The 15,459-nt window shown below is 44.9% G+C and overlaps 1 protein-coding gene across 3 annotated transcripts in view; it reads right to left on the bottom strand.

Annotated features, from left to right (window-relative positions):
• Window positions 1-15,459, bottom strand: part of CCDC93 (coiled-coil domain containing 93) — a 91,408-nt gene that overhangs the window by 60,581 nt on the left and 15,368 nt on the right. For all 3 annotated transcript variants that reach the window (XM_036857212.1, XM_036857210.1, XM_036857211.1), the window contains exons 5-7: window positions 13,916-14,014; window positions 13,084-13,140; window positions 4,225-4,325 (exon numbers count right to left, since the gene is read on the bottom strand). In XM_036857212.1, coding sequence (XP_036713107.1) covers window positions 4,225-4,325; window positions 13,084-13,140; window positions 13,916-14,014 — 257 coding nt within the window. The remainder of the gene's footprint in view (window positions 1-4,224; window positions 4,326-13,083; window positions 13,141-13,915; window positions 14,015-15,459) is intronic.

Here is a 15,459-nt window from a genome sequence, read left to right as displayed (position 1 = left end):
TTATAGCATGAATCAGTACTCAATGCCTTTTCATGACTAAATAGTATCCCATTGTATGAAAAAACCACATTTTGTCTGCCCATTCAGCAGCTGATGGACATCTGGTTTGTTTCCACTTTTTGGTGACTGTGAATAGTGCTGCTATGAATATTCACTTTTGTATCCCCAGTGTCTAGTGCAGTGCCTGGCACATAGTAGGTAGTTGATGAACGTTTGCTGAATGAAGAGTCCCGCTGACTCTTCTAAAGGTTTCCTTCTCCATGTGACATAGTGGCAACGCTTCCATGACACAAAAGAGCTGTCCTCAGCTGCCTATCAACGCCTGCCTCATTTGCTCACTGGTCCCACATCTCTGGGAGACTCTTCCGTGCTGTTTGAGTTTCACCAGGAGAACATGGTACCCTTTTGCGGCCCATCATCCTCACAAAGAGCAGGGAGATGCTTCAACTTATTTCTACTACAAACACATTTACTTCTCTTTCATCCTTCCTAGAGCATCCTTTCATGCTCTATCCTACAACCTACCTTTCCTCTTGCACTGTCAGCTGGGCCCTTTCCTCTCAAGCGCCAGCCTGATATGCAGTGCCACGTGCTTCAGTGTGCTCCTGGATTTCCCGTTGTTAGCTCTGACCCGCCAACCACGCTGACGTCTACACCGTCAACACCAACAGAGCTCCAGCCCTCTCACCACCCAGTCACTTCCTCACACTCCAGACCCAGGACTTGGTCTTTATCATCAAGGATGTACATCTTCTAGAACTTTAAATTAGTGTTCACATACCCAAGTTATTCCGGACATACTTAAACATATTCCAATAACTAAAGCATGTATTAAAAAAATTTAAATTTAACTTAATTATTAAAATTCTGTTCCTGAGCCATACTGGTCACATTGTAAGTGCTCAACAGTCGCATGTGGCTACTGGCTACCATACTGCACATCACAGTTCTAGAAAACAAACTACCTTTCTGCCCTAGGGCAAAGTAAGACAGATATCAAATCATCTGGAATCCAGAACAAATCAGGGGCATAAAAAAGCCCTAAATACTAAGGACTGTGGATTCTGTTCTTTGTTCATTCAACAAGCATTTACTAAACACCTCTATGAGCATGTCATGGGCCTTCAGAGGGGACACAGGTTGGGAGAGACATGTCATATGCACTTAAAATGCATCTCCCCACAGTGACAGTTTCATAGTGTGGTTAGTTGTTTAAGTTAGCTCCTAAAAGTTGACTGGACCCATAATATAATTGAAATACTATAAAGATACAATTGTGTTTAAGTCTAAAATCGAAACTATGAGTCTTGTTTTTCCAACAACATAACATTTAAACAAATATACCCAACATGTTTTTAACAAGACACACAGTCCGTAAGGTCCTCAGCATAGGTGGCCAGGCTCAAAGTCTAGCCTTATTCGAGCAACTGAAAGTCAAAAAAGGGAGAAGAAACTGGGATGCTGGCCTCAAAGCCAGATGCTCTGCGGGCTTAGGCTGATGACTGACCTCTAACCCCAAAGAAGAAACACTGTTTTCAGACCTTCTTATTCTAGGAGTCAAAATATTTTCCCTCTTGTCAAGAGGTGAGATGAAGAGGAAAACACTGACAACAGATGAGGGATTAGGATTCCCAGGTGGGGATGAGCAATTAAGGGACGCCCCAACAGTGAGGGGGAGGCAGGAGGAGTGGAGTGAGTCCCAGAGGCAGCAGGGGCCCAGCCCTGCCTGATTAGGAAGGAAAGCGAAGAGGGTAAGGCTTCTCACAAAGGGGCTGGAGGGAGGGCTAGAGCTGGGGGTAATGAGAACACAGGGACGAGGAGAACTGAAAGGAGAGGCTGAGGTTAGGCTCCTCATCTGAATCTAAAGGTCACATTTAAGGGCGTTTGAGAACTGAAAACTGCCGCTGCTCAGGATGATAGTGATGAAGATGATGGTGGTGATGGTGATGGTGATGGTGATGGTGATGGTGATGGTGACGGTGATGAAGATGAAGATGATGGTGATGAAGATGATGGTGGTGATGATGATGGTGGTAGTGATGGTGATGATGGTGGTGTTGGTGGTGGTGGTGACAGCACCTAACAGTTGACATTTACTGTTTTCTACATGAGACAAACTGTTCAAAGCCCTTCATAAAGACATTGTTATGTAATCCTCATCGAATGGGAGAGATCTCAAGCAGTGGAGAGTATTGACTTAAAACCCTAAGGGAAGAGTAAGAGAGACAGAAAGCAGGGGAGCAGCCTTCCCAAGGAAGGGGAATAAAAGAACACTTCTTGGGGCTATAAGTTTTATCCCATTTGCTCTGTCAGTTGTAATAACCACTCTCTGGTTGTTCAGTCTCAGATCAAACAACCAAGGCTGGGCCTGTCTTCCTAAAATCAAGAACCAAACTCTCACCAGAGGCTCAAACAACATTTGTAGATAATGACGATGACATGTTTTTGGAGTCCAGCAAACCTGAGTTCAAGTCCCAGTTTGAGGCTCTTACTAGTTCTTAAGAGTTAGCAGTTGACCTTGGGCAGGTTATGTTTTAACCTTTCTGAATGCTGTCTTCATCATTCTCAAAAAGGGGAATGAGCTGAATAAACCATCAGAATTCTCCACCTTCACAAACTCACCCTCTTCTTACCAGAAAAGCTTAAAAAAAAAAAAAGGCAAAATAACCCCCATCTCCTAAAAAACAAACAAAAAAAGGCTTCATCAAACACCCACCCCAGGCTCAGAAATCAGGAGTCAGCATGATCCCACCAATAAGAGCTAAGGCTAGTTCTGAGACACGTACTGGACATTGGAAAAAATGGAGGTATGAACAATACAAACTACCAAAAACCACACTTCCCTAAGTCTTCTCTGGCTCCGGAACATGTGACACTCCCAGAGGCTGCCTCTCCGGCTCTGGCTCGCCCGGACCAGCGCAGTCTCGTGTGCCCGCCTGCAGCTGAGGGGTGGCGAGAGAGCCCCCCTCACAGTGTCCAAGGCGTGCAACTCGTCCAGTGGCACGGGACCTGACACCCGAAGGGCCCCGCGTGTGGCTGTTGCCGCTGTCGTGAAATCCTTAATGATTCACCATTATTCATGATTCTCAGGGGCCTAAGGTGCCCTGCATCTTCATTTTACACTGATTGGGCCCTGCACGTTATGTCGCTGGTCTGGAGGTGCCCGACTCAGAAGCAGCTCAATTCGCAGCAACAGCTGGTGAGCTGTGGGGCAGCCCTCACGCTCAGGTCGCGGCCAGAACTAACAACTTCCTTTGAACGAAACGGACTAGCTTTCATTCTCAGGAAGAAAGGATCTGAGCCCGCATTACTCTCTCAAAAACAAACAAACGAACAAACAAAAAGTGGCAACTGCAATTCCATCTGAGAGATGGAAGAAGTGAGGCAATTGAGCCTTAATTTCCTGCTGGTTGTCTCCAGTACCCTAGAGCGAGAAGCCGTCAGATGCTCACTTGGAGATGCTGGTGGCAGCGCTGTTACTTCCAGCCCCCCAGTGAGGGCTGGGTTATGAGCAGGGCAGCACACAGAAATCACTCGGAGCAGAGGGGAAGGAAGCACAGGCGACATACTCACATCAAGGAATCAGTGACCCCGAGTAGAAAATTCAGGACACAAAGGAAGGTTAATACCCAGAGTCAAGCAAAAAACTCAACGAGGAGAAGCACTCCCGTGTGTGTGTGTGTGTGTGTGTGTGTGTGTGTAACTGAAAACTGAGGCTATAAGAACTGTATTATTAAAAATTAGAGATGTTTTTAAGAAGTGACAAAACTACTTCTAAATTCTTCACTTTCCTGGTCAGGACAATTCTTCACAGGAAACCAAAACTATTAGACTCTGACACAAAGTCAAACTGCTGTAACTGCTTTCAATTCTTAGTTTACCTGAAGATGTTAACAAGCGGCAGGGGCGTGAAGGGCAGGCCACCTGAGCCTCTGCGAATGCCCCACGCTTCCCAGCTCCCTGAGCAGGGCGGAGCTGGGGATGGGGGCTTGGTGAGGAACTTCGAAGGTCAGGTCTCTACCGCCATCAGAGAAGCTACCCGCAGAAACGGAGCTAATTCAACACCAGGGAGAAAAGCCCCCGGTGCTGGCAATCAAAGGCTCAAACCCGTGAACTCAGTCAGGTGAAAACCAACCAAGTTCATCCCAATGAAGCCATTTAAGTTAGCTTTTCCTTTCAATGGTTTTATCAAACAGACACTTCGGACGGGGCCGCCTTCGTTACCTGCCATATTCCAAAAGCGTAGTGTGGATCCGTGATTCTTCATCCAGCAGCTCCTCGGCTGCCCGCTGGCGTTTGTACTTCCGACGGGGCTTGTAAGCCTCCTAAGAGGTGGATGAGGCAGAGAGTTACTAAGCGTGAGGAGGCTGGTCCAGCCTGTCAGGGGCGGGAGTCCTTTCCCATGGCAGTGGGTATACAGCTCCCCTTCAGGAGAACAGCTGGCACGTGCGACTGTCCTCAATGAATCTGCCCCTTTGATTTTTATACTGTAGCAAATATCTCCACCCAATCTATGGCTTGTCAACTTTGTTTAATCTTGTTGGTTTTTTTGTCCTACGACATTTTAATATTTCATGCAAACTTATCAATCGTCTTACTTCCTAACCCAGGGATTGTAAAAAAAAAAAAGCTCTTGTATGCTATTTTTATAGATTATATTTAGCCTTTCAATCTATTCAGAATTTTTTTGGGACTCTAGTGAAAGGTAGGTATCTATAGATATATGTTTTTCTCTGAATGGAAAATTAAGAATCCCAACATCATCAATTTAATAGTCTATCCTTTCCTTGATTTAAAATGACAACTATATACATATATATAAAACATGTACCAATATTATCCTCTTCAATTCCTCTTGCTTTATGAGTCTTTATCCTGTCTCCACTGTTCTTTTTCAAATTTCCTGGCTATTCTTACACATTTTCTCTTCCAAATGAATTCTAGCATCAGCTTGTCAAGTTCATTATGAAAAACTGTTGAGCTTTGACTAGAATCACGCCAAATTTATACATTACTTTGGGAAGAACTGACATCTCTATAATACTGAATCTTGCCTTGAAAAGCAAGATTTATCTTTCTATTCAAATCTTTTTTATTCCTTAATAAAATTTTCCAGAAAAAAATACAAATTTTCCGGTCACTACATACCCAGACCTTTCTACCACCCAGAGGCATAAACCGTGCAACAATCACAGATATACATGTTAACCTAGAATGTTTTAAAAAAAAATTCTCTCATGGCATAGAAATCTCCATTTATTGAACTCCAATACCAGAAAAGGAAAGTAAATACAAACCCTTCAGAGACATTATCTCTTTACAAAAGTGTTTTGAGGTTTATCCTTAAAAAACTTATAAGAACACAAAACACACTTTAAACTTTCAGTGACTTTTTTAGAGTATTATTTAGTTATAAATGTAGAAACACAGACCTCTTTTGTGTAGGACACATTCTGAAACTGCATATATATATATTTCCTAAACAAAGTACACGGCACGTAGTAGGTGCTCAATTAATGTAGGTCTTCACCCCCAGATGACCTGGTTTGCCATTCTACCCCAAATGAATGTCCTTCTTGACTGCCAAACTGGCATCAAACAATACCTTAATAATATTTGCTCAGGGCTCCGGGTGCAAACAGGCAGCTGTTTGTGCAAGGTATTCCAGTTTGTCCCTGGATCTTTTCTTCTCCACTAGCGGAGTTCACCACACCTAATCTCTACCTGGACATCACCAGGACAAGCATACTATCAGCTTTCTCCAGACAGTGGTATTTTTATGCTAATTAGAATTGTTCCCCTCTTGATAATTCTTGTTAACTTTATTATTATCTCACTTTTCGTTATGAAAAGTTTTAAACATACAGAAAAACATCCTTTCTGTCACATATATAATCTCAACAATTTTGTGGAAAAGGAATGAAACAGGTGCTGGGATGACCCTGGAGGGCTGTTCTTGTAACTCACTGCCGCAAATACTCCTAGGTTGCTGCTGGTGCCTACATGAATAGGAAGCTATAAATAACACAAAACAGATTTATGGGGAAATGAAAAACATAATAGACCCATATGACGTCAGTTACTGTGTACGATTTAATTTCCACAGAGCTCTACCATTACAGCAGCACTATAATGACTGAGCTTAACTGCTACTTTCCTTAGTTACCATTCATAGAGTCAACCACCCCAGACAGGAAACTGGAGTCTGAAGAAGGACTGACTCCAAAACAATAGCATACTGAAACCGACAGCCACAAGGGCCTTTTATTCTGCCAAACAATGACAAATGCTGGCCTTTGTGTAATTATCCTTATACTTTAAAGTACATCACATACATCTCACCTTTTACATTTTATAACCACACCATGAGGTAGGAGCAGGGCAGATGCCATTACCGCCACCTTGCTACTAAAGAAGCAGCGATTAAATAATTCGCCTCTCAGTTACGGTGGGCAACCCCTTCAGGAAATACCCAGCGGGCAGCAAGACAGCCACGAGCAGCCACTGCCCTCCAGAGCTCCAGGGGGCCGGACCACACCCAACTCAGCAGGAAGCACATCTCATTCTCCCAGGGCTCACCTGGCAGCCCAAACCCAAACCCTACTCTCACGGACACACCTCCGCCCACCAGCCCCTGAACAAATGCTGCCTTCCACCCAGAGGGGCTCCGCTGATGTTCCCATCAGCGAGTGCGGGGCCCTGAAACACCCCATAAGAGAGTCATTATAACTGAGACAAATCAGGTTGTTTTCTTCATTCTCACATGAATAAAACAACCAGCACCACCACAGAAATGAAGCCCTGGGAACTGAGTGAGGGAATGCTGAGAGACGGATGGCAATCATGTCTATGGGTAGGAAAGTTAGCTGGGGAGGTAGGGTTTTCTCCAGACGCCCCTAAACTTTGTTCTTCCTCTATTCTCTTTTACACGAGCTCCGCCGTGCAGGCCTGTCTTCTGTTCTTTGAGGTCTGGCACAAGTCCCACCTCAGGTCCCCTTGGGTTTGTACCAAACGGTATAACTTGGTGGGTAAGAATGAGGTCACTGCTTTGTATACACGAGCCAAGATGGCTTCTGTATATTGACTCCTAGGTTTACTTCTTCACAGCAGGCTGAGACCCACAGCTCAAAACCCTCCAGCGCCAACCTCAAACTTTTCACAGACCCAGCTGTTTAAAAGATGGCCCCACTAAGTGGAGTTTAGCGGCTTACAGCCTGTCCACGTTGCATGCTCTGCAAAACTGCACCTGACATTTGCGAACCACAGACGGGATAAGCCCCGTGGCTATACAGACCCCAGGCTGCAGCTGCCCTTCAGATTCTCTAACCTGCCCCGGCCGGGGCTCCCTCGTTTCCTCGCGTCCCCTTCTGCATGGCGGCCCCAGCGCCTAGGCCTCGGGATGGCCTGCGCACTGAGAGCCTCTCCACCCTTCAGGCAAACCTGTCAAAGAACCGCCCAGAGACCCTGTGTGTGCTACTGCTAAGCCCCCGTCACATCTCTTCCCTTGATGAGGCCCGAAATCCCCTGAATCCCTTACAGCTGCAATGCTCCTGCTTTCACCTCATACCCTAGAATGCGGTCTGGCACACAGTGAGTGCTCAATTACTATTACGGAATGAATATATGGAGGCAGACAGACAGGGTTTTAACCCGTGCCCCATTACTACCTCTCTGATTTGGGGCAAATTACTTTAACCTCTGAGGTTTTCCATCTGTAAAATAGGTATATGGAGAGAGTCGTAAGGATTAGTCAATCTATCTAACATTATCTGATACACATTAAGGGCTAAGATATACATACATGTGTATATTTGCTATTATTGATAAAATGTACTAATATATATTTTTTTACTTATGTTGCCACGTTTACATTTCATGTACTGGATAGAAAGGCCCTCCTCACAGCGTTTCGTATGGAAGAACACAGTGGAGTCGTAGTTTCAAATGACCTGGTCTCTTAGGGGACCAATAAGAAGTCTTTTTTTTTCCCTCTGTCCCCTCTGTTCTCATACAAAATTCTAAACATTACCAAGAAATGCTCAACAAATAGTAAGCAAATGTATCTTTGGGGGCTTTGGGTAAAATTTCACAGCTACTCTTTACTCAAGGTTGAGAGGGAGTAAAAGACCTCACTGCACAGGTCAGATACTTCATGAATATGGGAGGCTGACAGTTCAGAAAAGGAGGAAGTAGGCTGTACGACAGCACATTAGGTGAGACAAATGAGCGATTATGATTATGATGCGAAAGTGGAAGGGTAAGGGGAGGCCTGTCCTGGGCAATAGTTTCATTTTCTTATGTCCTTTGAAAATACCACCTCCCATCAAGCAGGCCTTCTACAAAGCGGCCACCTATTCCATGAAAAGGAGATATGGAGAAGTCAAGAAAAGAACACATTTCAAAGGAGAAGCAGAAGTACTGGGAATAATCCCCAGGACGAAGAAAAATGATGCCAAGACAAAAAGAGAGAACACTGGAAGGTGATGAGCTCAGAAGTTAAAAGTTCACACAACAGCCTTTCTGCCAGGCAATCTGGCAAGAGGTACTAACAGATTGAGGCATAACCTCTGAACCAACTCCACTTCATGGAATGCAACCCAAGTAAATAATTAAAACTAAAAGAAAAAATTTAGCTATGGGGATGTCCTACATACTAGCCAAAACAAAACAAAACAAAACCAAAAAAACCCCAAAAAACAAACTAAGCTAGTTAAGTTAGTACCACACAATGCATAATGTACAGCCACTAAAAATGCTATGGAGCTATATTTATGGGCATGAAAATATATCCTTGATTATACTGTTGAGCAAAATAACCACACAACAAAACAGAATATGTAGTATCATGTCATTTTTTTGTGATCTCTAATTTTCTATATTGATATCCATAACTATATATTTCCTACTAGGAATAACAGTGGTTATCCCTGGCTGGTGGTATCATGGGTGATTTAAGTCTTTGTACTTTTTCTCCATTTCCCAATTTTTCATTATTACCACAGTAGTAGTACGAAAGAAAAATAACCTTTTGTAAAACAAAAAATCATGCATCAAAAAAATAGATGAGGGGCTTCCCTGGTGGTGCAGTGGTTGAGAGTCTGCCTGCCAATGCAGGGGACACGGGTTCAAGCCCTGGTCTGGGAAGATCCCACATGCCGCGGAGCATCTAGGCCCGTGAGCCACAATTACTGAGCCTGCGCGTCTGGAGCCTGTGCTCCGCAACAAGAGAGGCCGCGATAGTGAGAGGCCCACACGCCGCGATGAAGAGTGGCCCCCACTTGCCGCAACTAGAGAAAGCCCTCGCACAGAAACGAAGACCCAACACAGCCAAAAATAAATAAATAAATAAATAAATAAAATTAAAAAACAAAAAATAGATGAGCTACATAACCAAGGATGAATGCAAAAAATTGCAATAGTCCTACAAAGATGGCTAAAGACAAGACAAGCTTATATTCTTATAAGCTAAAATTTTTTGAAAAATATTAAAATGTTTAATATTTATTTTTAAAAAGACATGTAAGCAACAGTAAGTAAAGTCTGCTTGTTGAGGCACAATGATAACTTGTTAATAGATGGAAAAAAAGACAACAGGACAATCTCCACTTGGCACCCATTCTCCAGCTGGACAAATGGTCTTCAAACAGGCAAAGGCAGAGTAGATGCCCTCACAAGGGCAGAGCACCCAACCACTCTGCATGCATCTGAGTCTCTGGGACCCTGATAAATAATACCCCAGGGTCCTGAAATCAGTCAGAAACATTATGGCCAAATCAGTGTCAGGGATGTGTAGGAAATCAGAGACCAGGTGAAGAGCGAGAAAACTAGAGAAGCACCAACACCTGCTGTGTTTGAGGAGCCAGATGTAAAATGAAAACCTGGCTGCCTCTTCTCAGCTCTCCAACTGTGTAGGGAATTTATTAACCTTTCTGAGTTTCAACTTCCTGATTTATAAAACGGAAATATAACGCATAAGTCCTTGAGTGTTGATGAGGAGTACATGAGATAATGCTTGTAAAATGCCTCATTAGATGTCAAGCACATAGAAGGCACTCAGTCAGTACGCGGCAGCTACATGCATATTTTATAAAAGACTGGCTCTAGAAACCTGGCGCTGTATGTAAGACCAAAGTTTAATCCTTAATTTACCATTCAGAGTTTAAATTTGGGATTCTACATTTGTCAGCAAGGGGCAGGTAAGAAACAGTGATGAGACATCTGAAGGGCAGAACTGGGGAGAGGCTGGAAGGAGAAGAAAACATTCTTGAGAAACTAAGACTTGCAAAGAGCCACACCCTGGTCACCTAGGAAAGACTTTATTCCCTTTACGAGGGGAGGGGCTCTCCTTGGAGGGAGTGACAGCAAACAAAACCCAGCAAGCTGTTCCATGTCTTACACTGACTCACAAGAAGAAGACAGGGACATGGAGCCCGGAGTCTCTGACAAGCTCCTGGGACCCTCACTCCAAGGCCGCAAGCAAGCGTGTGCAGAAGTGGTGGGTGGGAAGGATGGAAGTTAATGGCAGCAGAGCTCAGCTCAGAAACCTAAGAAGACAGCATCTAGAAATGGGGGAGTATTTTCAGTAGATGGAGAAAGAAGAAAACAAACAAACAAAACCCAAAGGCCAGCTCTGGCCATCCGTAAAAATTTTTTTATCATTCCTGTTGCAAATGTATTGACAGTCAACCAAGGAGTAAGTTCACACGTAAGAAAAGGAAATAAACTAAGCAATTTGAACTATTATCAGAGACCTACAATTATTTTTTCCATTTTCCTTTATCTTGATATTATTTTCTAATGAGCTGCAAACGGCATTTTATCTAGCATTTTATCGCATCCTGGCTCCATCATCACCAATGTGACCTAGGGCAACCTACATAACTGATCTGTGCCTTAGTTTCCTCACCTGTCAAAAAAAAAATACTATTACTTCATAGGATTGTGGTGAGCACTAGATAAGTTATATATAAATGCTTAGAACAATGTTTGGGCACTATATATTTGTCACTGTCATTATCTCCTTAAATTCCATTAAGAATTTAAGTCATGTTGCCAAGCAGAAGACGATTATCTTTAAAAACTCCATTACAAACGAGAAGAAGAAATAATGTGTCTCTAGAGGCCTGAAATGTTTAATAGGCAAAGAGACATCAGGCCCAGTTTGATCAACAGCTACACTGGCCTTTTATTCTTGGTGATACAGCCAAAAAATGTAATGTTTCTCACTCTCTACCCAGGGCTCCAAGTGAGATTTGCACATGAAGATATTCAATTAAACATTAAATATTTTTTACACTATTGATTCTATGTATAAAATAGATAACTAATGAGAACCTATTGTATAGCACAGGGAACTCTACTCAGTGCTCTGCAGTGACCTAAGTGGGAAGGAAATCCAAAAAAGAGGGGATATATCTATACGTATAGCTGATTCACTCTGCTGTAGAGCAGAAACTAACACAACGTTGTAAAGCAACTATACTCCAATAAAATAAAATTAAATAAAACAACATGCTGAAAATATAAAAAAAAAAGAATTGGATTTTATAAGATTTGATATAGTAATATATGCCTGTAGTTGTAATTTTGGAAAAATAAACTTCCTACAGCTTCTTAACTAAAAAAAATTAAATAGTTTTTATGTTATTGTTTTTGAATAGGTAGTACACAGACTTAGTATAAAATCCAAATAGTACAGAGTTTATAGGGAAAAGAGAATTTCCCTTCCTCTCCTGCCACTGGCTCCCCAGCTCCCTGTATCAGAGGGAGAAATGAAAGCTTTTCTTTTCATTTCTTTTAAATGAAGCATCATTTAAAACAAGGGAAAGCAAGAGCACATCCAACCAGTTGGTTATTATTTGTCATGAAAATGCGATTAGGAGGAACCTTTAACAGCATACAAGACTCTATATTGGTAAGTGGAAAAAAAACTACAAAATTACATTCAAAGTATAATTCTAATTCACTATAAAAATACATGTTAAAAACACAGAAGAAATATGTCCAAGCATCAAAAGCGGCTGCTTCTGTGTTGTTAGATTAAGGTTGATTTTCTTCCTCTCATCTATCAATCTTTTTAAAGAAAACTTTAAAGATGTTCTAAACTGAACATCTACCTCACAACCAGGAAAAAAATTACTTGCTGTTCTGTCATGTCCTCTTAGTGTTATTATTTAATACTGCCACCAAATCTGAAAACAGCATCTGGCTTCAGAGTGTAACTATGTTAAAGGTTTTCCATTTCTCCCATTTCCAAAATGGAACTGTGGAAAAGATACAGATTACAACCATAAACTGACAAAGGCTTTTTTGTTTTAAATGAGCATTTCATGTCTTTCATCATCAAAGTAGTGTTATTCTTTGCACAGTCATCACCTGGGGAGACCATACATTTATTCTTAAAAGTAAAAAAAAAAAAAATGCAGAGTAACTCTAGACATTATTTTCTAAAGAAAGTGAATTTACACCCAGGCATTGAGACTCCATTCCCATCAGCTCAAGTAGGAAGGCTGGGGGGGTGAGAAGAGGGTAGCACTGACAAGGTTCTGCTGGGCTCTGGCCCAGAGTGTTTTGAAAAGGCCCAAAGCTCTCCTCCGGCCCTTGCACTGGGGAAGTGGGCACATGAGCGCAGACCCTGTGGTTAAGATACACTGTGCTTGGGGACAAAGGCCATCCCAGAGCTTCCCACACAAAGCTCAGAAGCTACTCTGCCTCTCCGAAGCCGTCAGGGCGGGGGTCACCTCAATGCATCGGCTCTAGTTCGTCATCTGCTCTTTGGAGCTATGTGAAGTTTACAGCTGCCACTGGCACAAATGAAGAAGGGCTTCGGGTCTGGAAAACTGGAACTAAGGGAAACACAGGGCAGTGGTCGTGGCACGTGCTACCCTGAACGCTGGCTTCGGATAGCGGGCACGCACGGCAGGCAGGGCCTCCCTCACGTGTGCACCTGAGGGTCAGCTCCTGGGCAACCCGGCAGATAGAAACCTCGGGGGGTAGGGGCTTCTGTGATGTAACCCAAAGGGCTACTTGGAGGCTATGACCCTAAGTTCTTCCCTGACAGGAGACCTCGGGCAGGGAACTCACCGAGAGGTCAACAACTGTCTTGATGGCCTTTCCTTTTCTCTTGATGAAGTCATCATCCTGCAAGACAAGAAGACACAGGGATGAAACAAATCTTCCTGCGTAAAGACTGAAACTCAACTGGACCGCTCAGCAGTCCGCCTTATAAACTGACTTCTCATCACAGCTGTGCCGGAAGAAGTCTCACTTTTCTAACAAATTGGAATATATCCTGCATGGGAAAAAGCTAGGGCCTCTGCCGATGGCTGCAAAACAGATCCCTATAGCCGGTGAGAAAAAGGGGGACCACAGAGTGCAGTGGTGAGGACAAGCGTTCTCACTTCAGATCCTTATGAGCTCTGAAACCTCAGCAAGTTACCGAACCTCTAAGCCTCAGCTTTTCCACCTGCAAAACGGGGATGACACCGCCTGTCTCAGGGAGCAGTCATGAGGATCAAAAAGTAGAAGGCATGAGATGTGCCGGGACTGGAATGTAGCATCCGACAGTGATCAGCCAGTATTGCTGTTGTGACTATTCAGCTGTGACTACAGGTGCGTCCCAAGCAGGGGGTCTCTCGAAAACCTTCATATGACTCTACAAAAATACACTCACGCTCTTGTAATTTAACAAAAGGTCCAGATCAAGCACCACAATTGAGAGACAAGGACAAGACTGTAGGGCTTGACACTCAGTGCCCATCTAAACAGGCACTTCTAATGAGGCAGGAGGCCCAGTCTCAGGGCTGATCCGGAGGGGGCGGGCGGGAGTGCAGGGGTGCCTGAGCGCACTCTGCGCCGTCCCGGGGTCCCTCACGGTGCACTCAGCTTCTCAGCTGGACGAGGAAAGAGCACGGACCTCAGGGAGGCTGTAGGTTCTCTGGAACTGGGATACGGAGTAGCAGCGGATGTAGTCACCCATCTCTTCTTTTGTTTCTATGGCTCGTTTCACCAGCCACTGGGGAAGAAAGTGAGGAAACGTGAGCTGATAGGGATGAGACACACCGCGGTAAAGGCCGACGCAGAGACGGCACCGGTCCTGCGCCCGAATCACAGAACGTGAACTGCCCAGGCGACGAATAACCATCAACACACACTGCCCTGCAGGAAAAGCAGCCGCTGGGTGTCTGGAGGCTGAGATCCGGGAGGACCTGAGCGGACAGCCGCGCAGGAGCCTTCGAGCCTCACTTCAGGTGCCCGGGCCTCAGTTTCCCTCTCTGCTAAAGAGGAGGTGAGAGTGTCAGTTCCCTTCACGTCACAGAGCAACTGTGGGAGCAAATGAAACACAAGTGCTAGACAGCTCTGTGAACACCTGGAGCCCGACACAGACAGGGCTATCCCCCGAACCTCCCTGCGCCCGGTGGCGGATCTCACTGGAGCTCTGTCCTTCCCGTGCTGCTCGCACCACAGACCAGAGGAAGGGAAGGGAACCAGTGAGAAGGCCTAGTGAAACCCTCGTCTGACAGGTGGAAAAAAATCCCCCCAACATTCAGACTTGAGACCAGGTGTGCTGAGCACAAGCCCTAGGCTTCAGGGTAGCTCGGCACTCAAAGCATAGCTCTCGAATCCACCCAACACTCTAAGGGAACTGGCACTGGCCGCGTTTTACAGAATCGGAAGCTCGGAGAGACTACATGATCCGCCCACCAATCCACAGCCAGCAAGCCACACAGCTGCCGGCCACATCAGGACACCGCACGTCTGGGCTTCATGCCACGTTTCCTAGGTCTACGGGGTTCATACGCACAAGGAGCCGCTCCTCGTGTCCGCTGACTTACAACTCCAGGGAACGGAAACACACACGTGCACACACCCACGCCCCACAACCTGTGGAAGGCCCAGGCGTTCTGAGGGTGAGAATGCAAAGTACAAAAAGAGCCTTTGCTTCTCCTCCTGACTCTTCATTCATTCCCGTTATTACTAAAGAACTCTATGGAGGGATGCCATCCTCTCTCCAGAGAGAGCTACTACATCTCAGGAGCAGTTTCTGGACGGTAGCTGTGCTTCCCCAGGGCATGGCCACACGTGGCAAGGTTCAGACACGTGCACATGGCACAGGGCTCCTGCGGGGACGGCAGGAATGCGCGCTCAGGGAGGGCGGCTAGCTCAAGTAAAGGACACACTTAGGAAGCAGCTGCCCAGGAGAGCAGTGGCTGCAAATAATTCTATGAGGAGTATTCCTTTGTTGCTAGTATCTTCCATTTGTTTCCATCACTCCACTCCACCCCACCTCCAAACAGTGACCTCAGGCACTGACTAAAATCCAGAAGGGCAGGGGCAGAAAATCGGACGGCATTTGGGGCTACTCCAGCCCCTCACCTGTACCCCAGCACCGGCCCCGGACATCTAAGGAGGCTGAGTCACTGTTCAACTCAATTTCTCTCTGCTTTGCTTTGCATCGGG

The sequence above is a fragment of the Balaenoptera musculus genome, chromosome 7 (assembly GCF_009873245.2).
Source record: "Balaenoptera musculus isolate JJ_BM4_2016_0621 chromosome 7, mBalMus1.pri.v3, whole genome shotgun sequence".
Classification (NCBI taxonomy): domain Eukaryota; kingdom Metazoa; phylum Chordata; class Mammalia; order Artiodactyla; family Balaenopteridae; genus Balaenoptera; species Balaenoptera musculus.
The sequence above is the reverse complement of the archived record's forward strand: the minus strand, read 5'-3'. Positions and strand labels throughout refer to the sequence as shown.